The 24,389-nt window shown below is 38.7% G+C and overlaps 1 protein-coding gene across 1 annotated transcript; it reads right to left on the bottom strand.

Annotated features, from left to right (window-relative positions):
• Window positions 1-461: 461 nt before the first annotated feature.
• On the bottom strand, window positions 462-19,993 carry irak1 (interleukin-1 receptor-associated kinase 1). The gene is made up of 14 exons (XM_072681411.1): window positions 19,468-19,993; window positions 15,007-15,174; window positions 12,695-12,826; window positions 11,224-11,315; window positions 10,923-11,102; window positions 10,644-10,708; window positions 10,083-10,197; window positions 8,350-8,462; window positions 7,800-8,007; window positions 7,282-7,350; window positions 6,964-7,188; window positions 5,419-5,881; window positions 3,435-3,545; window positions 462-1,563 (listed from the first exon to the last, which is right to left on the bottom strand). Exons 1-14 carry the CDS (start codon window positions 19,577-19,579, stop codon window positions 1,496-1,498), a joined length of 2,121 nt encoding a protein of 706 aa, XP_072537512.1. The 5' UTR covers window positions 19,580-19,993; the 3' UTR covers window positions 462-1,495.
• Window positions 19,994-24,389: the final 4,396 nt, after the last annotated feature.

The raw sequence follows: 24,389 nt of genomic DNA, 5'->3' as shown, positions 1-24,389 counted from the left end.
GCTTATGCATAAAGTGTGTCTCTGTGTGATGTGAATTTATTTTCACTTAGACAGTTTTACACCCCTACAGTCCCTCACAGGAATCCTGTAGATATTTTGTTACTGTAGATTTTTACAGGCTGTATAATCATAAATAATAAGTATACTGTTGCACAAACCTCATATTTGGTGTGTGTGTGTGCAGGGGCACCATAGGGGCCCTAAAAAGTATTGAGTAGTTTGGCAGAATTGTTTGAGTTGTAGAGCCCAGTGTAATATTTTATCATAAGGCCCAAAATCCCAGGCAGCGCCTCTCAGGGTGTGTGTATTAGAATTACTGCTATAAGTAAGTGTTGTCTTTGCTATGACATTCAGCTTCCACAATTCCCACAATCTTTACACCAATATTTGAAAAGCAGTGTTGCAGCCTGAACATTCAAATCCAGGTTTTCCCAAACAGCAAAACTCAAGTCAAACACTGCAACAGGTAATAACCATTTATTACACATGACGTACCGTGGGTAGTATATAAATATTGCAAAAAAAAAAGTAATTGGTAATTATATATAATAATGGGGTAATTTAGGATTTCAAGAAAAAAAACAAAAACAAAGAAATACGAGTTTTATCGCCTGTTTTCGTACATGTGTTCAACAAGTTTGTGGTACACTAAGGTCCGTGTTCCTGATAGGAGGCATTCTCAACAGAAGATAAAAAATCTAATGCAGCTAGATTTCTACTCACAGACTTAAGAGTCTGTGCAAGTATATACTCTTCATTTGTGTGTGTTTACAATCTCACATTCAATAAGATACAGATCACTGCTGCCACGCAAAAACCTTCTATCTCTATTTGTGCTGTTTATCTCGTTTGTTTTTGACATAATGTGAATCTGATGGTGTCAAAATTCAATCAATAAATCGACCAATAAAAATTCTCTAAAATCTTTTTACACTGACTTACATTAAAAGGTAAAAACATAGAAAAAAAACGTCTTTTTTTTTTTTTGCATGGCAGCGACGATGCAGTAAACTTCATTTAATGTGGCGGTCACAGTTTAAACACAACTAAAAGCAGCCAGGCTTGGTTTCCCACAGTTTCATTGCATCGCAGGTGCTCCGTGATGCAGGCCAGAATTCAGAGCTCCTTTCCAGATAGATGGTACAGTGCCGTGTAGAAGGTACTGTACAGGAAGAGGTGAGTACTTCCCATAGTCGTTTCTTGGCATAACGCTGCTTACAGTCAAACAATATGACAGATTCTTACACCACAATATAAACAGGTTCCAGGTTGCAGCGGTTCGGTAACATACTAGAGTCTGTCAAATAAATTACACACTTTGGTTCAGAAGTAAACAGCAGTATCCAAACACAAACACACAAAACTTTCCATAGGTCACCATTCGGTGTTGAGAACTGGTAAAATGCTGGGAAATCTGGAAATCATGTTGTGTCCAATTTCCTTGAGTGTTGACCTTGAAATTTTGTACAATTCAGTCCACATTCGTTCCAGTACCCTAGCCCACATTGCTGGCGAACTCGTCACTCTCCTCCGGTTCCCTTCTTTGAGAATTCGTTGCTCCGCCTGCAAAGGAAAGACAGACTTTATAACAAACAATGCTATGTCCAATTTCATCTACTTTAAAGTATACTATAAAAGACCTCAATATCTAAGGTCAAGACAAGTATTATATAATGCACAGTCATCTCAGAATATTATGACCACCCCTGGCTTGGAATGAACTCGGCCCATTCGATCAGCTCCGCGTCCCATACATCCCATCCCGCATCCCTACATTGCATCCCATCCCAAGTATCCCTGGGTAGTTCTGTAATTCTAGACTGTAATCCATCTGTTTCTCTGCATACTTTGTTACTAGCCTCCTTTCACCCTATTTGTTAATGGTCAGGACCCCATAGGACTGGCCACCACAGAGCAGGTATTATTTATAATATTCTGATATGGCTGTATATTTACTGTACATATAGGGCTGGTTTCCCAAACAGGGATTAAGCCTAATCCTGGACTACATTTCACTTTCAATGAAAAATCGTTATTTAGAATGACGTGTAGTCTGGGACCAGGCTCAATCCTTGTCTGGGAAACAAATGTCCATAAGTATTTGGACAGTGATCTGTAACCTCCCCCTCTGTACACCACTACAGTAGATTAAAAATGTAGGAATTAATATTTGAAGTGTAGTCTTTCCGCTTTAAGAGGGGTAATAAAATATTGCATTTTAAGTTAATACAAGCTACTACAGCCAGTTTCACACAGTCCGTCCATTTTCACAGGATCACAAGTAGTTGGCAAAAGACTGCAGTTTCATGACCAGATGTGGAACGTTCTTGTCACTTCCTAAAGCATTAAATAAATAAACAGTCTGGGGTTGATTCAAGTGTAGAATTTGCATTGGCATTTCCGAAATACACCAATCAGCCATAACATTAACACCGTGATGTGAAAAGCATGGACCATCTTCATCTACAGTGGCATCTGTCAAGGGGTGGGATCTACCCCTGCCCTGCACATTTTAACAAATTCCCTGCAACTCTGAAAGGGCTTGAGGAAATGAGCTGAGTAGTTAAATCAGGTGTGTTGGGTGCAGGGAAAGCACTAAAATGTGCAGGGCAGGGTGCCTCCAACGCTGGGCTAGACAACTGGGTCAGAACATCTCCAAAACATCAGGCAGGCCTTGCATGACCTGCAAACCGGCGTCAGGGTCATGGGCACCCAAGGCTCACTGTTGATGCGACCCCTAGAGGCCCCACCTCACAACTTACAGGACTTAAAGGATCTTCCGCTAATGTTGCATGGCCAGATACCACAGGATGCCTTCAAAGGCCTTGCGGAGTCCATGCTTCAAATGGTCAGAGCTGCTGTGGCAGCACAAGGGGGATCTACTCAACATCAGGCAGAAGATGTAGGACCATCAACCAGGTCTCTCTGACAGTAAGATATTTATGGTATGGGAATTAACTTATAAAAACGAACAGATCTGTCTAATATAATTCATTTTTAGTTGCCTGGAGCTGCCAAATTAGACCAGGTTCCTTCAAAGCTCACTCAGTGTGTATTTAAGACTGTCTAATCTGAAATGATCAACGCCAGCATCTTGAAAAACACTGCCTACATGCAGTCAAGTCTAAACAGAGCAATTTCTCTGGGAGGCTTTGATGTCTCACCCTTTTTTTGTGATCAGACGGGTCCTTGCAGATTTGAAAAGCATGAGCTATATTTGTCTCTCTGGTGAGATCAAAATCACTTAGCTATTCATTTACATGGGAAAAAAGATTCAATCTGTAGAGTGCAGCTTTAGCTTTTCAGACTGTGCAAACTGAACCCAAAAGGGGGTTCATGTCCTCCCCACTCTGTGCACACATTCATTCTTTAATCAGTTCAGCTTCTCCAAGATGCAAACTCTACTTTCATCCCTGCGCTTTTTGAGGACTTACATGATGGAGTCGCAGATGAGAGGAGGTCTGATGTTGGAATTCTGCCTTCCTCATAAAGTACCATCTTCTCAACAAATCGCTTTCTGACTGGATTAATGATCACTCTGCCGTCTGCAAAGACAAAAGGTAGAAAATGTGAGAAGGGTTACACAAGGATACACAAATCAAAGTGTTATAAAGGGTTCTCTGAGCGATGCCATAGGAGAACCCTGTTTGTGGTTCAAGAACCTCCACATTTTGTTCTTCTATTCTTATTTTTTCATTCATTTTTACTTCCACAAGAATCTTCACTTGATCTAAGACTACACTCACATTACGAGCCTCATTAGCCCCTTAACACTCCAAAGCTTATTACACACTAAGGTTTTATCTGGTAACAGAAGTCTGTAATAATACTTTTAGCCCACTGGTGGACCACGGGCTGATTAAGGGGTTAATCAATTCAGATGTTTCGCTCAGATCGGATTTAGCCATCTTTACCTGTATCTTCTCTGTAATGTAAATGCATCTGTCCCTGATTCACTTCTGCATGTCGCCCCCTCACCGGGCTGATGGCAACAGCAGTCGGCGCATGCATGCAGGCAAAGAGACGCATTAATCTGATCTAACCGTTCACATTCATATCACATGCCCACCAATCGGCTATACATCCGATCTAAGATCACATATGAAAATGAATCAAATCTGATTTGAAAAGATCGAAATCTGATCTGTGTCTCATTAAGGCAATAAATCAATAAATCAATCAATCAATAAATAAATAAGGTTTAGTAGTCTAAAGGTTTCTTAATATTTTCTACAGGTTCTACACACTCTGGTTCTTCTATGGCAGGGGTGCACAATTCCAGCAAAGTTTGGTAGTTGCCCTACTCAAAGAGCCTGGCATTAACAAACGGTTTGGGTGATCGGACCACCGGATCGGTTTGGTTTTCACTTGTATCCGCATAAAAAAAAAAGAGAAAACCATTAGCATAAAAACCCCCAAGACGCATTGTTATTAGATTACGATCAGATCACTCAAACCATGTTAGGAGATGGTCAGAGACGGATCTTATCCGCATTTAATACAATTGTAAAGAACTTTACTCAGTTTCATAATATGACCTGAGAGCTGCATCAATGTCTGGAGAATCAGGTCCTGACTGTTTCCGCAGTTGCTCTTTCACACATGTAAAGTACAGCCAGAGGTTTTCGGTGTCGGACGCTTTCTCACTAAAAGGAAAGGTATCTGCTCTATTTACACATGGACTTACCAGCCCCCTAGTACAAAGTCCGGGTAAAGTCCGGTAAAGTACTGTCTGATGCCACTGATTCAGACATTTGCGTTCGCACATACAGCTCCTCCGGGTAATGTCCGGGAAAGTTCTGGGCTATGTCTGAAAGGGGCTTATGTTTATTTATGTGCACCAGAAATCTCTCTGTCCTCTGCTTGGTCAATGTCAAGGAACATGACTATGGACATGTCAAACTACGTGGGGGGAAAATACAAAATAAATAGGGCATGCTAGATTTCTTATCAGGGATGTGCTGCATCCTTGACGTCATATCACTGTTCTTTAATAATGTCGTTGTTCACAATGCTCATATTTGTCAGCTTTGAGAAAATCATATAAAAATCAGGCTCTATTCATGTAGTCTGATCCCTGCGTTAGGCCCACTGTACTGGCCTAAGTGCTTCTTATCAGAGATTCTAGTGCGAGACACTTTAGTTTGTAGCTTTTAACAACAACCATCATTATCCAGACAAGGAGCCAGAGAAAAAAAAACACTAAATCACTGGTCATGTATCTACAGCTTTGGAATTAAGGGGCGAGTTCCCCAAAAGACCCATAAAACAAACACTGTAATTTGTTTAACAAAGATCTTATTAATAATTAATACTTATTTCTCACAGTGTTAATCGCTGTTTCCAGCCACAAGTCACAGGATTTAGTTTGGTTTAAATCAGAAAGCACTTCTGTGAAGCACATCTTAAAGCTTTTACCTGAACTGCAGCTGGATGAACATGGTGTGACTACTGAGGGGCTGCTTGATTGCGTGGTCTTAATGTCACTGTGTCCACCAGACCATGGCTGAGATTTACTTGTCTGAGCTGCCCACGGGGATGCAAAACACTGCGAGAAGCCCTGACTCTCGTCTGATTCGCAGGGCGCACGAACTGATGAGTACTGAGTATCCCATAATCCTTCTCTGCTCTGTGACTTGGGGGCTTCTGAGTGAGTCACTGCGGAAGGGAGGGGGAGGGAGCTGTGTTTGTGTGGGCAGCAGTAAGTGTCCTCTTGGGGACCCAGCTTAGAGAACTGATGAGTGAGAGAGTCCAGAGAGCGATGGTCTGAGCACAGAGGCTTTGGGGCGGAGAGATGCGGAAGAGATGGAGACGTTTTGACCAAGCCAGACCTGCCAAAGGCCTTCAAGCCCAAATGCACATCCTGGAGAGTTTTGAAGACCTGATGGGACAAAATAAACAATGAGACGAACTTTTAAAAAATACAACCAATGCAAAAATAGGAAATGTACACGCAGACGTCTAGACAGCAAGTCAGTTATTATGCACCACTGGCCACCGAGTGCATTTGAGAATACAAATGTCTTTACTGTGCACAAGAAACACAGCAAAGAGTGCTTAGAGTAATAACAACATTATAATAAATAAATAAATAAATAAATAAATAAAATGAAACCTGTTTTGAATGCATGTGCATGTTTGGTTTTTTTTTTGCACACAATTATTTAATAAAAAAAATGCTTTTGCCATTTTTCACTTTTTGACATAATGCGAACCAGCAGTTTTCGTTATGTTCAAATAGTGTCCAATATAAATGCTTAAATATGACTTGGAATAAAATCTTAGAATAAAAAAAGCTTTGAAGTTTTTTTTTTGCTTTTATTAAGCTGCAATTGTGTGCATACCATTTTTCTACACGTTTTTTTGTTTGATTGTTTTTTTTTTTTAGCATTTCTTTCCAAATTTTATCCCATTTTCTACCTAATTTATAAGGCCAATGCCCAGTCAAGTGAACTCCCCCTATCACTAGCAACGACCCCAATCACCAGGAGAGCGAAGACTAGCAAATCTCGTACGAATTTCACAAATGAATGGGATTTCACAAAACAACTGTATTTAACAAATAATTAGACCACTGTTATTTTTAGTTTTATAGTTTTAACATGACAAATGTAAAACATGGTAAATATACATGTAAAAATGTATGTAAACAAAAAATGCTATTTTAAAATGTAAGATTTTCTTGGGCTAAATGAAGTAAAGCAAACCAACTCAAAGAATATTTGGGAATACTCCGAAAGTACTTGGGCGAATAGTAGAATAGTTTAGTAGAGTCTAAACTTAGAGATATCTTTGAATTATTATTATTATACTATTTAAACTAGCTGAGGTTTTTCTTGGGTAAATAGCAAAGCACTTTTGTAAGTCGCTCTGGATAAAAGTGTCTGCCAAATGCCTTAAATGTAAATGTAAATAAATAACTGAACACAGCTGATGCAGGGGAATGAACGGATTTTGTCCCACCTCAGTCATCGGAGGCCTCTTCTTCCTCCGACGGTCTAAGCAGCGGCACGCCAGCTGAGAGATGTCCCTGGAACCATGAGGGTCAGGAATGCCTTTCGTCACCAGCAGAGGATCCAGATGCTTCTTCCAGATGTTCTCAGCCGCCTGGGAAAAGGCCAACTCCCGGGAATTCTTCCCTTTGCTGACACTTTTACCATCATCCTCCACTTCTGACACCAAGTCTTTCTGTGTAAAAGAAAGACCTTCTTTAGCATTTGTCTTTCACTGCTTGTGGCACCAGACGTACATACGCAAGACATAAGACAGGAAGGTTCTCACCAGGTAGACGTTCTTTGACTTGCTGTCAGTGTCTAAAGCTCTTCGGCCAGTGAGAACCTCCAGCAACACCTGCGGGAGCAGATATATCAGGAGAATGAAATTGCATCATGTGTTGAGAGTTGAGGTCTAAGCCAACCAGTAGCTGTGTATTTAACCTAAAATTAGAGCTAAAATTTGAGCTGCACCTACAGTTGCAAACATTTGGGCAACCTTGGACAAATAACATGTTCTCACTTAGAAAATCCACAAATTAAATGAACTAGTTCTTTACAGGAAACAAACTTAGACATGGAATAAACAAATTTGCTGAATTTAACATCATAAAAAAGACAGTACTATCAATGGACGGATATGGATGGATATGGATAAAAAATAACATTAAAAATAAAATAAAATAATACATAAGAGTTTGCATAACATACTGTTTTCATTGCCAGTCCCACCTATCCCATGTTTTCTTATGTTGCAGAACATGTGATATCATCTGGCAGTTAAATCAACTAAATGACTGCTCCTACCACGCCGAAGCTGTAGATGTCAATCTCCACACCAAGCTGACCCTCTTTCAGGTACTCATCAGGCAGGTATGCCAGAGTTCCTCGTACGGTGGCTGTCTGAGCCACACTGCTCGTCTTTCCCGGAGTCCTGCTGGGGTTGTGACACAGCCGCGCCAGGCCAAAGTCCCCCAGCTTGGGCTCAAGGTGTTCATCTAGAAGGATGTTGGAGCTGTGGTGGAGAACAATTAAGAGACATGTCACCTAAAAATACAATGTGTATTCTTGCGTACAATATAAAAAGGCAGAACTACCAATGAACGGATATGGATGGATATGGCGAACAAATTATATATATATACAAAAAAAAACAAAAAAAAAATAATACATAGAGTTTGCATAACATACTGTTTTATTGCCAGTCTGCTAAACTGTAGGTCTTATCATAACTCCTAAAACATACGTTTGTTCTGTAATTTATATGCTTTTGAAATATTTCTAATTTCAGAGCAAATGTAATGATGATGTCAAACATAAATACATGAAATTAGCAGACTGAATGTAACAGACCCACCTTTTAACATCTCCATGAATCAGCGCAGGAGAACAAGAGTGGAGATACTGAATAGCTTTTGCTGCGTACAACACCACATTCACCCGCTGTGACCAGGAGAGGGCAGTCCTATTCTGGAAAAGGAACAACAACAAAAACCACAACAAATCAAGTTGAGAAGAGACTCGCATTAATCTGAATCAAGTCAAATAAGGGACTGAACTTATATTTATAGAGTCACTGGCACACAAAAACCTTGTATCTCTGTACCTGTTTTTCACTTTGACATAATGTGAATCTGGCAGCTGTTCAAACATTGTGTCAAACGTTTAAGGGACCAGTAGAAACGCTCCAAAAGTGGAATAAAATATCTTTTAAAAACTGACTTCCATCTTATATATGCAGAAATGCTGAATATATAATATATTGAATATAGAATGTATATAGAAATGTTGTGGGGGGGGATCTGAAGCAAGCAGCTGATGGGATAAAACCCATCAACATAACAGAGGTGAAGCCCTTTTGTATGGAGGAATGGGCTGATGTGCAGGATTGGTCACCAGTTACCGGAAACATTTAGTTTAGCAGTTATACGGTTCACATACTTTTGCCACTCGCATGTAATATTGGATAGATCTCCTCAATAAACAAATCATCAAGTCTAATATTCATGTATTATTTTTTAATTTGTTTCTCCTTATATACTTTTAGGAAAATCTGGTCAAATTTATGCAGAAATATAGAAAATTCCAAAGGGTTCACAAACTATCAAGCACCACTCTTGAACCACTCAAACATATTTTACTGACAACAGTTTCACCCCCTTTACAGACACATTCTAAATTGTCATTACTTTTATATAGGTTTATTTACTCAATTTTAACATGCAAAATTTTTTAAATGCAAAGATTTTAGTTCTTGGTTTTGTAAAGGATTTGTTCATTTATTTTATTAAAAAAATAAAACAAAATAACAAAACTGAACATGGGCACCCAACCGTATGCATAAGAGTTTTTCACTTATATTTAATTTATTATGAATTAAAGTATTTATAATAACAATAGTAATAATAACAATAGTAATAATAATAATAATAATAATAATAATAATACTTATTATTATTTCATGCACAACAGCACCCATTTCTACAGTACTACACAAACGTTTTAGGCATCTGTGAACTACAAATCTGTTTATCTGCTTGGTAAATCATTGATATTAGAATAAACCCTAATAATATCACTCCTACAGAAGGTGGTGGTGGTTCTCCATCACTGTGTTCATCATTAGAACATCTCCAAAGTTCTCCTCTCTCATGGAGTCTAGTATTATTTAGAGTTCTCCTCAGATCAACACCTGGTTTGGTGGTAAATCAGGGCTTAATGATGGTAAATCAGGTGATCTGCTGCTGCTGCTGTTGCTGCTGATGGAGTTGAACACATCCTCCACGCTGTGCTGGCTGGACTGGGGGGCGTCCAGGAGAAACCTGGAGGAACCGAGCTCTGTTCTTCAGACTAGCTCACCGACAAGATCTCACTACTTTCTTTCTTCAGAATGAGAAGCTCTTGTTTCTCCTTTTTACTGGATTTATGTTTACCTGCATCTGTTCTAATGAGATCTGGAGCTTCTACAAGCAAAAACCAGCAAACGCTCTTATTGCTGTGAAAAATGGTTTAAAATAATGTTTGTGTTTAATTGTAAGAGAAACAGGTCTCAGAAGCTACTCGGAATCTGTGCTGAGCACCAGCACTTACTTCACAGTGCAGCCGGTCCTCCAAAGAGCCGCCAGGCATGTAGACGTATATGAGGCAGTAGGATCCACCTCCCACACTATAGCCAACCAAGTCCATTATGTTTGGGTGTCTGTATCTGTCAGAGGAAAAATAAAAAATACTCAGTTAAACTGTTGCATAGACAGAGTCTGTTCATGAAAGAAGAGCATAATGCAGCTGAAAGTGCAAAGCAGAAAAGGAGGTGGCTCAGATGAAAGCTTAACGACCCCATTAAGAAGCGAACAAAAGGAAACTAACCACAGCAAAGAAGCAGAAGACTTTCATTTTTCAGGGCTGAGCCGTCATGTGGCCTGTACAGATGGCATTGAACATTTCAGTTGGGGGAAGTCCCTCTCTGTGTTTTTGTTGACACGAAAGGAAAAAAAGAAATATGTCATTTCTAAGACAGCGAGTAGGGCCACCTCAACATGTAGGAAAAGAGAGAGGGAGGGATGGGAGGGGGGGGGGAGAAAAAGTGAAAGCAAGAGAAGAAAATAGATGCTCAAGCTGCCAAAACAAGCATGGAAAAAAAAGGCTTCTTACTCCGAGAGTCTCTCCACCTCAGTCTTAAAGCTGTCCTTCACCACACTCCAACCCATATGGGAATCCTGCAGAAGACATTAGGAAATTCCCGTTACTGCACAATCAAAAGACATCAAGCGCTCTGCTGAAATACAAATCCCATGTTTGAGTTACGTTTCACTAAAGAAGCAGAAATACAAGTAATAGAGAACTGCAGCAAAGGCCAGACTATTCACTGACGTCAGTTACCTGCTGGGTTTTCTCATTCGCATTCATTTACTCATTCACTTCACCACTTGCCTCTTTCAGCCTCTTGACTGCAAAGTCAGTGTTCTTCATGGAGGCGCGATAGACGTGCCCGAAGCCTCCCTCTCCGATCTGACAAGACGCCGAGAAATTGTCTGTGCCCCTTTGCACTTCTTCAAATGGCCAGCACATGACGCTGGTGCACAGAGTTAGGGGAGCTTCCAACTCTTCCCTCTGAATTAAAAAAAAAAAAAATAATGAATGAATTAATTATACATATACATACATATAATATAAATACACAAATATATAATACAAATCCATCTCTCACATCTGGAGTCAAATCTGCCATCACCTTTTCTTTTGCAGACTGCGTTGACTGTGAACAGAAATGAGCCGACTCCAGATCTGGGGGTGGAGGTCCAGGTTTGGGCAGCAGTCTGTTCTCTACACACACACACACACAAACACAACAATCTAAACACCTCCCATGAGCTATGACACCACCTGAGCTCCAATCAAATGGATCTGATGCTCTGGTATAAGAACGTTTAAATAATGCGTAAAATAAAACTAATTTGGAAGCAGATTAAATTATTTAATTATGTTAATATGCTTGTTATGAAAAACTACAGTAAGAAATGAAAAATCTAAAAAAGAAAGACTAAAAAAAGAAAGAAAACTACAGATAGAATAAAAGAAATAGAAAAGAATAGAACAGAAGAAAGAAAAAACTAAGTAAAGACAAACGAAGAAAGAAAAAAGGAAATAAAGAATTAAATAAATAACGGATTGAAGAAAGAAAGAAAAACACAAAGAAACAAAGAAAAGAAGAAATATCATAAAAAGGGGAATTGAAAAGAAATAAATAAGGAATAAAACAAGTAATTAAAATAAGAAAGAAAACCTAAAAAGAATGAAAAAGAAAGATTGGAGAAACGAAGAGAGAGAAAAAAGCAAGAGTGAAGGGACAAAAATGAAAAGAGGAAGAAAGAAAAAAGGAACATAAGGAATTAAAAAAAGAAAGGACTAAAAAACAAGAAATGAAAAGACTGAAATAAATAAATAATGAATGAAGAAAAAAAAGAAAAAGAAAGAACGTAAAAAAAATTCAATAAAAAAAAAAATCACTGAAAAAGATGAAATGAAGAAAAAGGATAAAAAGTATACCAACTAAAAATAATGAAAAAGAAAAAGAAATGAAAAAAGATTGAAAGAAACGAAAGAAAGGAAACTTCAGACGTGTCCAGAATGATGATCAGATCTATACATTTGTCTAAAATGACTCAGAACGCTGTGGAACACCAATAACAAATAACGGGAAATGAATCTCCAAAACTGATGAAAATTACTTTGTTATTATTAAAGGTAAAATAAAAAATAATATTAATCCAACAACTCTTGTGCCAACTAGTTTTTTCTCTGCAAGCCAAAAACATTGTACATGCATTAACAGTTCCAGCAGCATGCTTTATTAACGCTAAATTACTAATTGAGAAATCACAGCGCTAAACTTTGATGTTTGTTATGGGGTTTGCAATCTCACACACCTGAGCTGCACAATACCTATAAACTGTTACTCCCTTCTATATATGAAAAACTCATCAGTTAACCCTGATCTAATAGCTTCAACTGATCTTCATTACTTTATCCTAAATGAGTTCGGCATTCGTTGGATCACACATCAAAGACAACACACACAGTTTTGAGACTGGTTATTGGTTGAGGGCTCACTTGCATTTCTTACCCTGTAGTTACTGATTATTAAGCGGTATACTGTGCAGCCCCACCATAAACCCCATTAAAAGGATTTAGTAAGTGGTTACCCCAGCTAGGAAGCGGCAGGCTAACGTCTTTGGACGGAGTAAACAGTGACGAGGGAGGGGTGCTGTAGCGGGAGGGGCTGGTCTGTGGCAGAGAGCTGGTGGGCAGTGAGACAGAGCTAGGAATACGTCTCCCTGCAGGAAAACACACAGAGCATTGTGAGGAAATGGTTAGCAAGGTTAGGAGATATAATACGCGTTTAGTCATCAGCTGCTAAATGAATGATGCTTTCAGTTAGACTTCCTGCAAAGAAATGGCATTACTGTAATATTAAAGCCACAAAAACTCTAATGGACAATTCTCTCCCCATCACAGCTGTAGCTGATCAATGTTTAATGCAGTCACTTTAAAGCATAAATTCTGTCCAAACTTGGGTATATTTTTAGATGTCAAGTGACGTGTGCGAGATTTTTAATGACAGTAATCTAAGGTCTATAAACCTTCATTACTTGTAGCTAGATTAATCTCACAGCACTGGCCATAATGAAAGAAAAAACTGTTTAAAAAATGTAAAAAAAAAAAAAATAAAAAAAAAAACCCTAATGTTTAGCCCTACTAAAATTATGTACATGAGTATTTGTATCAAAACCTCAACGCAACCAATTTTCAAAAGAAAGTATAATAAAGAACAAAGGGACAGGAGAAAGAAAGAGAGAAAGGGAAAAACAGAAAAAGAAAAACAAAACGAAAGAAAAAGGACAAATGAAAGACAGCAAGAAGGAAAATATGAAAGGGGAATAATAAACATGAAGAAATGAAGAAACAACAGACAAAAGAATAACAGTAAAAACAGTAAAAAGGTAGAGAAAACAAAGTAAAAGAAACAACAAAAATACAGAAGGAAGAATGACAAAAATGACAAAGGACAATAAAACCAAATGAAAGTGAAAAGGAAAATATAAGAAAAATGGACAAAAAGAACAAGAAGAAAAGAAAAAGCTCAAAGATAGAAAAGGGAAGAAACAAAAAAGGAAAGAAACGATAAAAAAAGAAAAGAGGGAAATAAAGAAACACTCAAAGAAAGAAAGAAAGGGAAAGAAAAAAAGAATAAAAAGAAAGGAAGAAAAGACAGACAAAAGACAAAGGACAGAAAGAAAAGAAAATAATGGAAAAAAGGAAGAACAAAATAAAGGCCACAAGACGATAAGAAAGAATAAATGAAAGAAAATATTTGAAAAAAAAGAAAAGAAGAAGAGAAAGAAAGGCAGAAAGAAGGAAAGAATAAAGAAAAACAGAACAATGAAAGTAAAAAGACAGACAAAAGAGAAAGGAACGAAAGAAAAGGGATGAAACAAATGGAAAAAAAGAAAGTCAGGAAAAAAAATGAATGAAAGAAAAATTTAGAAAAAAGAAAGAAAAGATTGTAAAACATTAAAAAAAGTTAGAAAGACATAAAAGAAGAAGGAAAAACTATGAAAGAAAGGTGGAAAAAAATAACACAAAGAAAGGAAGAAAAAAGACAGACAAAGAAAAGGGAAAATTATGGAACAAATAAAGACAAGAACAAAAAGGAAGAAGAAAGAAAAGAAATGACAACAGACGAAAGAAAAAGGAAAGAAATAAAAGGGGAGAAAAGAATAAAAAAAAACAAAAGAATTACAACAGAAAAGGATGAAAGGAAGAAAAAGAAAAAAAATCAAAAGAAAGGAAATTTCAGACGTGTCCAGATTGGCCATCAGATCTGAATATTCTTGTAAACTGACGCAGAGAGCTGTAGAGCATCACAATAACAGGTGGAATAAAAGCAGGTCCACTATTACTCATGTTCAACACGTAGTGATCAAATCAGAGGACCTGACAGACAATCCTACTTTCTGTGTCTCTGAAGTGTTTATGAAGACGTGTCAGCAGAGCTGTCCTGAGCTAGGTCAATGATGGTCCTCGATGCCAGCAGTGAGATCAGATTCTCTTACACAGCAAAATCCTGAACACTAAATGAACTCTGACAGCACCCGTCACACACGTGAAAGTGATAGTACACGGGTTTGTGAGTAGTGTAGTTTTGCGGCCAGGCCTCTGCTACAGATAAATGTAGCTCACTATGATAGTGTAGGAAGATAAAGGGAATGAGGAGTAACCAAAACGTCTTAGATGAGATCCAGGTCAAGATAATGGACCCAAAACATTTCAAAACACAACCGAGCATCAACTTCACAGCCAGGTGAAGAATTTCCTCAGCCTAAGACTAGACTTAGTCTTGTGTATTAGCTGCCAAAATGACTAATTAGTTTAAATAATGTGCCTTTCTGAGCTGTCCATTCCAGTCAAAAACATTAATAATAAAAGCTAAAGCATTTCACTGGCATTAACTCACATTTAAGGATGATATCCCGTGGTCTTAACAGCTCCAGATCTTGGAGGAGGTCCACAAGTTCTCCCACTGTCCCATTTCTACAGCCCCACTTGTGCATTAGTGTTTCCGTCCGTCTGCTGCTTTGCTCCAGAAGGCGTAGTTCAGTCTGGTCAGATATTACTCGAGAAGCTGGATGGGGAACAACAACAGTTTCAGGTTATTTTCATAAGAGGGCATAAAAAAATGCAACTGGGGAAAAGCTACAGATATCCAGAAGGAATTAAGCTACAGATTTCGCACAATCAGTGATTGAAGGAAACATTTCCACGACCCGTCATTAGCCTTCCAGCTGCTCGGTCCACCTACTCACTGACGAATTAGGAAACCCTGGAGTCCGCATTCAGTGCTGGGTTAGAAATCGGTGCTTCTTAAGACGAGGCTGAATGACAGACCGGATGAAGTACTGCTAAACCAGTCTCTGTGGTTATTTAGCTTGAAGCTATTTGGACATATTCCATAGACAAAAGTAGAATAGAGAATAGGCCTTTTCTACTATGTGGTTTTTTTATGTCTCGTCCACTGTTATTTTCCACAGTTTCAAACTGTCAAACCTTCTCCTACATTATTTTTATTAAATGTCAATCATTTCATTTTGTTATTTTAAACGTTTTGTTTTGCTGATTGCACTTCTTTGTATTAGTATGTCTACGCCAGGAAGAATAGCAGCTATTGAGGATCTTAATAATACTAAAAAAAACAAGAATAATAAAGCAATTCAACTAGCTAAATACACTGACACCTCATTTGCCCTCTCAGAGTTAGGTTTTAGCTCTGGGTTGCAGTGGTTTTTCGGTTTAAGACACTGTGGTATTGAAATCGATGGTTATCAGACTGTGAACATTTTCTTTAAAACCAGGATTGGAAAAAATAATATGCAACCAACAAATAATCAAGGTGGTTGTGCAGGTGTTGCTGCACAGGAGAACAGTGCACCGCCACTCCAGAGCCTGCTAAATCCTCCTGAAGGTCAGCTGGCTTTTCCTAATGACTTCCCAATGACTGCTAACAAGCCATAGCCCCAACATGCTAATTAAAGTCTGGCACCTTGGTAAAAGTTCTCAGAGAGCTCAAAACTCTAGGCCTTCATAGCGCTCCTTTCCCCTTATTGCACTCTAAACTGTACAAGACCAAAAAAAAAAAATAATAATTATCTTGCTTAAAATGTTGTTATGTTGTTAAAATGAAAATAACTAATAACAATTTGTAAAGAATTGTGCATTTTGGAGATCAGTTGATCTACTCATTGAATATTCATACAAACAGAGATTTCGTACAGCAGTGCTCAAACCTTTGTATGCCCGTGTGACCACAGCTAGTGTTGCACTGATACAGAAGGTATAGCGCCAGTGTTTTGAAAGGTACGTGACCTGAATGCACTTGTGACTAAATGACTGTAACATGCATGGCTAAAGGTTGTGCTTGACACAAAAACGGCCAGTCTGTGAGCTTCTCTTACCAGGTTAAAAACCCACACATTAAAGTTTAGTACCTTAATACACAGAAACCTGCTGCATTAAACCTTCTGGTTCAAATCTGTAGAAATTTAATTTATTATTATTTTTTAACAATATATACATATATATAATATCAATATCTATCTATCTATCTATCTTATTTTTTTAATACACTGAAATAACACATTTAAACGTTTTCTTACTTGTACTGGTTTCCATCCAAACTGTGAAAGTTATTTAACTGGTAATTGCTGTTTATTCAATATTTTATTTATTACACAGAGCACAGCCTTTACCAAAGATACCATAGATAATAGAAGCAGTGGAATGGTATAGAGATGAGTGTTATAGGCACCTAGAGAGGCGTTCATTTATATAAAATGGTATCGGATTGTGTTTTTTTTGTGTGTGGATTTCATTATAGGTAACTATCTCTTTCTGCTGTGACACTGAGAATTTCTCCACTGTGGGACTAACAGGATTATCTTATCTTATCTCATATCTCATATTTTCCCTCCATGAAACATCTTAATAATATATACATATATACATTTTTTTTTATATACTGAAATAAAACTTTTAAATACTAAGTTTTCTTACTTGTACTGGTTTCCATTCAAACTGTGAAAGTTATTTAACTGGTACCTCTACTTACAATGTGTTTTTTTTTTTGTGGATTTCGTTTTAGGTAACTAGGTGCGTAAAGTTCATATTGAGGAATTAAAGCATGGGTAGTACTAACTTACTAACTGAGAACTATTAACTGATATAACAGGATTAAATCAAATCAAAATGTATTTGTATAGCGCTTTTTACAACTGCTGCTGTCACAAAGCAGCTTTACAGAATCAGTAATCAGTAAAAAGACAACTATACAACAACATAAGAAGACATGAAGACACGCACTCTAGGCTTTCACAGCACTCCTTTCCCCTTATTGCACTCTAAAGTGCTCAAACCTTTGTATACCACTGTAACCAACGCGTGACCACAGCTAGTGTTGCACTGATACAGAAGGTATACCGCCGGACTGAAAGAGTCTCACTATCTTAAAAAACTTGAGATCTGCAGTTGAGGTCTCTCCTGCACTCACCTCCACCCACACCACAGTACAAATACTTAGTAAGTTTAGTTTCCTTACTTAAGTAGAATCTTAATCTAAACTTTACTGGAGTAATTATTTATTTTTAGACGACTTTTTACTTCTACTTCTTACATTTTCACACAATTATCTGAACTTTCTCCTCCTTCCATGATAAAAATAGCCTCATTACTCCTATTTCCTTTCTGTTTGTTTTCATTCTGGCTCGTCATCCTTCCAAAAAAAAAAAAAAAAAAAACCCTATCCAGATAAATGTCTCCATCCGGAAAGTGTGACACAGCAGACGCCTGTAGTCTAGTATGAAGACTGTGTCCGTGGCAGAGACCTAAGAGAGCTGCAGTGAAACATCCCGACTGAGCCCCACATTTACACTCCAATAAAGCTTATTGATCACACGCCTCTGAAGTCTGACTTTCTGCCCCATTACAAAACTTATAGACAACGACTCCTACACACACATATGAAGTCCCTCAATGTAAAAATACTATGTGCAATACCCCCCACACACATTTGCAATAACCTGTAAACAATACTGTTATTGCCTTTTTTTTTTTTACTTTTTATGTATATTGTGTATATATATATATAATTTTTTATATCTACGTTTTTGCAACTGCTATCTCTTTCTGCTGTGACACAAAAAATGTCCCCACTGTGCGACTAATAGGACTATCTTATCTTATCTCATATTTTCCCTCCATGAAACACATCTTAATGCTCAGTAGTGCTCCTTATTTAATATATATCTGATAATACTAAATGTATGTATTTTCAATGGGCAGATCTGCAGCCCAGCATTTCTCAACATTAATATTTTGGTTTTTGGGGATGCTTTCGGCCTTTATGTATTTTCCTTACATTAATTTTACTTTTCTACTTTAAGCAGTTTTAAACCAGTACTTTACTAAAAGTACACTTTTACTTGAGTAAATAGCTTAATTAATAAACACTAGTAATGAATGACTACGTTTGACACCTCTGCTTACACGTGTTATAGGGGTCACCCATTCATTTCTACTGACCGGTGATTTATGACTGGGAACAGCAAGGGAACAGGTATCTATAGAAGTTAAATAAAATAATTAAAAAATAATTTAAATGAATGTAGTGTGTTCAGATAGAAAGAAATTACATGAGCAGATTGAGCAGATTAGCTAGATAGCTACGTTTATCAGAGGGCAAGTTTGACCGGACCCCAATAGGAGGGTTATGGCATCTAGCGAGTGCTAGGCGTGAATTTCTGTCAGTATTTCTAAAAGCAAACAATAATTTCGCATTATTAGACCATAAAACGCATGGAAAGATCCCCAACATATTTACAGGAAAACGGCTGGATTTAATTGTTTCTAAAAAACCCACAAAAACAGTCTGAAGACAAAGTTAGAGAAGGCAGCGCCGCCGACGTTGAGGCTACTCTACGGACCGTCGCTATGCTAAGCTAACTGTCAACAGCTACGACCTGGCCAGTAAACATTCCCATCTGAGAGAGAACAACAGCGACGAAGCCGCTCATTTACCACACAGTTCACTCAGAAACTAAATCATAAGCAAACCAGCATTTACAGCAGCACAATTTAACTCCAATGTTCAGAACAGCGGAGTAGAAAAGTTGATCAACCAGGCTGAGTTTCACGGCTAGCGGCTACACGGCTCGTTAACGTCCAATCACGGTGAGGAAGTTAGCGGTAGCTAGCTATGCTAGCATAACTCTAGCTAGCCAAGCTAGACGTGTAGCGCTGGCTAGCTAACAAACAACCGCTGTTTGTTTATTTATTTATCTATTTATCTGTTTATTTACGTCTAAATCGGGGTTAACCGAAGCGAGAACATGCCTGGGGCAGAAATAAATACTCAACTCGACCTTACCAAATCTCAGCCAGTCCGAAACCGGGAGCGAATCCATAACTCGTGTAAATTCATTCATCCCAGCCGCCGGCAAGTCGTAGATATACTCGCTGTAAAGTCTCAAATCTGACATTATAAACGCTAGAAGTTATGCCAAACCCTGTGGGAGAATAATACTACTAGTAATAATAGTAATAATAGTAATAATAAAGAGTTTCAGCAGCTAACGCAGCTAGCTAACTAACTAACGTAGCCCAAGTTATGCCCTCCACATGAGGTCTGAGTGAGTGAACGACTCCCAGCGGGCTGAAGCGGTGAGTAATCCCAGCCGTGGGACCCGGGTCCTGCTATTCTGCGTGATGCACTGCTGGAGGATTTAAGCCTGGCCGGTTCGTGTGCTCTGGAAGCCATGCTGTGTCATGTTTGACACGTACTTTTCTCTCCTTCTGTTTTTAACAGCGTCAGAAAGCCTGATCTAGCTATGTGCCGCCCCACACTTCCTCTTTCCTCGCTCTCAGCGCTCAGCAGCGGGCTGCCAGTGATGAAGACGCGGAGCTGCTCGGCTCCCCTTTCAGGCAGGGGTCATCAGCGAGGTCGCTTGCCATAAGCAAGAGGATGGAGGTGGAGGGAAATTCCACCGTCATGGAGATATAATCAGACCCAGTGCTTCAGTGGAAACCTAGAAACACTGATTTTTGGCCCATGTGGGACCTGTGAGTCTACACATCCACCTAGGTCCATATGTAATGTAGAGCATGGGGAGGTAGCTATATTTTCATATTATATTATATTTTCATAATTTCAGTTCAATTTCAGATGATCTATATGCTGTAAAACATTAAGCTGCAGTCTAAACCCTGAAGATTTAATTTTTTTTAGTCTAAGGCATTTCTTACAAAGTGGTTTCGAAGGGGTTAAAGGCATTTGCTGACTTGTTAACAGTTTATTACACATCATTTTTTTGGATTTTTGGTGGAATTCCCCTTCATCACCCTCAGGAAAGTATGGTATGTCAGTGCTGATGATTAAAAAAAGAGAGAGAGAGAAAAAAAAAACAGACATGAGCCACACAGCAATTTATTTTATTTGTATTTATTTATTGATTATTAATTCCTAAAAATGGGGGAAATTGCATGTAGACGTTGCATTACGCTGCATTAGGGATATAAACGTGCAATAGTTAAACAGGAAGATTAAATAATACCATAAATGCATAGTAATTATAGAGTGGTCTTGCATACAGATCTATTAATATGCATAAATACATGTGATTGTTAGTGTAGCCTAAAATGTGTGTGGGACGATATTGTGGTCAATGTATGGGACAGTGTCCTTAAATTTGTATTAAATTAAAGTAAGGGTACGGTACGAAAACCATAGTCAGTTAAAGGTTAATAGTGAAAGACCAAAAGACCAAAATCTCAATTTAAACACATTCAAGTTTTAACAGCTACATTTGGGGGGGGGGGGGGGGGGTGTTAAGCTGGGACTAATGGATTGTACCGGTCTTACCTTTAGATATATGAGCATTATTATAGTTAATTTACACAGACTAAATTTGTTAAGATGTTTTATTATATATAATAATTATTTACCATTTCTAAATTGAATCAAATATTAAATATAATAAGTAAGAAAAAAAAGTGTAAAAGTAAAAAAAAAAAACACAAGCACCCTTATTATTTCAATGATATTCAAGTAATACAATTTCTCAGTCTAGTAATCAGGTATTTTTGTAAATGTTGTAAACAGGTGCAGTGAATCAGGGTCCTTTATAAACAGCCTGGAGATCCCTGGTTCGATCCCCAGTGATGGCACAGCTATCCTTGGCTGGGTGAGTAGTATGGCCCTCCCGCTCCCCTCGGCACTCTGTAAAATGCTGGCCTGTGCAGTATTGACCTATGTAGCAGAACTGGCTGTTAGTGTTCTCCTCCAATGATGCGTCTGTGTTAGGAGCGAGTGGAGCCAGCACATGCAAGCCTTTATCCTACCTGCACTGGTAGTAGCATTTGACAAAGGGGAGTCCTAACTAGTAGGTGGCACTCGCAAATGACTAAATGACCTGAAGCATCCTTTACAGGAATTTCCCAAACCAACATCAGTGTAAGTGCCCCCACCCCCAACCCCATGCCATTACTCTAACTGCAAATACTACACCTGCACACCATGCTTTTTTATGTGTATTAGTGTATTAACCACAGTCCTGCTATGAGTAAATGCTGAAAGCTAAGCTAAGAGTAAATTCAGAAGTATTGTTCCAACGTATCCTGGTTTGCTCTGGCACTGCAGTGTTGTGTTAAGGTTAAGGTGCACGTTTTTGTCACTGTACAGTGAAATGTGTCCTCCGCATTTAATCCATCTGGTAGTGAAAACACACACACACACCTGTGTGTTAGGGGCAGTGAGTACACACACACACACCCAGAGCGGTGGGCAGCCAACTCCAGTGCCCAGGGAGCAGAGAGGGTAAAGGGCCTTGCTCAAGGACCCAACAGTGGCAGCTTGCTGAGCCCGGGAATCGAACCCACAACCCTGTTATCGATATGTTAGCCACCACTGCAGGGGTGTGAGACTACTGCCATACAAGGTTTAACACCTCACGCATTTAACACACCTGATTTAATTCTTCAGCTCCTTCCCAAGTCCTCTCCTCTGCTCTGCTCTGCTCTGCTCTGCTGGCTGCAGCCCTCCAGGGCCTCAGTTTGAGATCTCAGGTCCTTTTTTCACCACGACGAACACCTCATAATAATGCACAACGCATCTACCCTCACGATGCCGGCTTGTGAGACTCCGCTGTGGTGTCCACAATTGGAGCCTGCAGATCTGCAGGTGTCTGAAGTTCACTTCTGGAGCTAGAAAGCTGTTGGAAGTGTGTTTTGTCAAACTTCATAAAAAGTTGCGTTTTTGTTCATTTTAGCTTATTTTCCTAATTAAAACATTCAGTACCATATTCAGTTTTGGGAATCTTTGCAGTGAGCATTTGATTGCATTCAGCGACAATAGCATAGCTTTGTGGGCAGTGGTGGCTCAGAGGTTAGAGCACCGGGCTATTGAAGGCAGGCTTGTGGATTTCATACTCGGGCTTAGCAAGCTGCCACTGTTGGGGCCTTTGAGCAAGGCTGCCACCGCTCCGGGCTGTTGATGACAGGGGATGACAGGGTTGTGGGTTTGATACCCGAGCTCAGCAAGCTGCCACTGTTGGCCCCTCTCTGCTTCCCGGGCGCTGGAGTTGGCTGCCCACTGCTCTGGGTGTGGGTGTGTGTGCTCACTGCCCCCAGTTCACAGTAGCATAGCTTTGTGAGCACCGCTCTATGTGTGTGTGTGTGTGTGTGTGTGTGTGGGTGGGTGGGTGCTTACTGCCCCTAGTTCACTAGTGTGTGTTTTCACTACCACAGATGGGTTAAATGCGGAGGGCACATGTTTTGCTGTACGTAGTACAGTGACAAATACGTGCACCTTTACGTGCACTTACTGTCACTAAAGTTAAAGCCGGAGGCCCAAATTCCATCTGCATCCAACACAAATAGTGATTATGCTTGTCTTGTCTTGTCAGTGAGGTCAGGATGTTGGCTGATCACCAGCCCACCTCATTTCCAACTCATCCCGAAAGTATTGCATTCCAGAGAACACTGTTACACTGCTAGATTAGCCAGAGAGTCCTATTCTATTGGCACTAGAGGAACTAGAGATCCTGTGTGTCACATCTGTGTCAGCAACTGGTGCAACTTGAAATGGTTAAATGCATTAATTAGAATGGGTGTCCACAAACATTTGGACATATAGGGCGTGTATATATATATATATATATATATATATATATATATATATATATATATATATATATATATATATAAAATCATAACATAGCCACTATAGAAGAAGGAAAAAGTCTTCTTGACATTCAATGGAAGTCAATGTATAAAATGTCTATTGTCCCACAGCATCGAGATATGTTTTTAAATGTAAATATTTGACATTAACTTAAATATATTTTTATTTTCATATATTTTTGACTTTCATTACATGCAGAAACTGAATATGTTAATGTGTAAGCATATTCATAAGCATACCAAGGGGACCTTTATTCTACAAAATTACTGCATAATCTAATGGTTACCTGATCCCTGACACAGTTTGGCCTAATATACTGTCAAATATGTTCACTGTGGAGGAGTACCAGCAGGGTGTTGTAAGGCAAAACAGTCCCCAAACAAATTTTCACGTTTCACACTGACCACTATTTACCATCATCAACATTATATATGGAAAGAATACACAAGTAGTGCAATTGTGGGTTTGGAGAGTGTGTGGACTCTTGGCTTTTTGTGCTGTAGACTTCATAAGCCCAGGTTCCACTCAGCAGCGTAGTCAGAAAATCAGAGGTGTTCAATTTCTCTACAATAATAATAATAATAATAATAGTAATTTTACATCTCAGTGACGGAATGGTGTAAGAACTGTGAACTGTGTGGAATTCCCCTTTACAGGCTTCAAGGCTACTTCTACTGTAGCGTACTATTGAGTAACTGCACGACTGAATAGCTACTGAGGTCTTCTTGGCTGCCTAGTGAGACCTGACTTCCGAGAAAGCATTTCATTTGAGGGCCTTGAGGGTTAATTAAAATATTACGCAATTGCGACGGAATATCTGACTCAACATGGGGTATCTGACTCAACGTGAAATAATAATAATAATAATTTAAAAAGTCATAAAAAACATCTAAATACTCTGTAGAACTACGTAGACTAGCGCATTTCACCAATGTAAGAACACACATATCTACATTATTCAGGGGCTAAAACATATGGAATCCTCCAATCATACACATTTTATTTTCAAACATTTCATGTTAAGCCTAACATCAGTTTGTGAGCTAAAAGAAAAAAGAAAAAGAAAAGGTCTAGGCAAATGATTTAGCATTTTGCCTCTTAAAAAAAATAAT

The sequence above is a fragment of the Salminus brasiliensis genome, chromosome 6 (assembly GCF_030463535.1).
Source record: "Salminus brasiliensis chromosome 6, fSalBra1.hap2, whole genome shotgun sequence".
Taxonomy (NCBI): Eukaryota; Metazoa; Chordata; class Actinopteri; order Characiformes; family Bryconidae; genus Salminus; species Salminus brasiliensis.
Note: the sequence above shows the minus strand (reverse complement) of the source record. Positions and strands in the feature narration are given on the sequence as shown.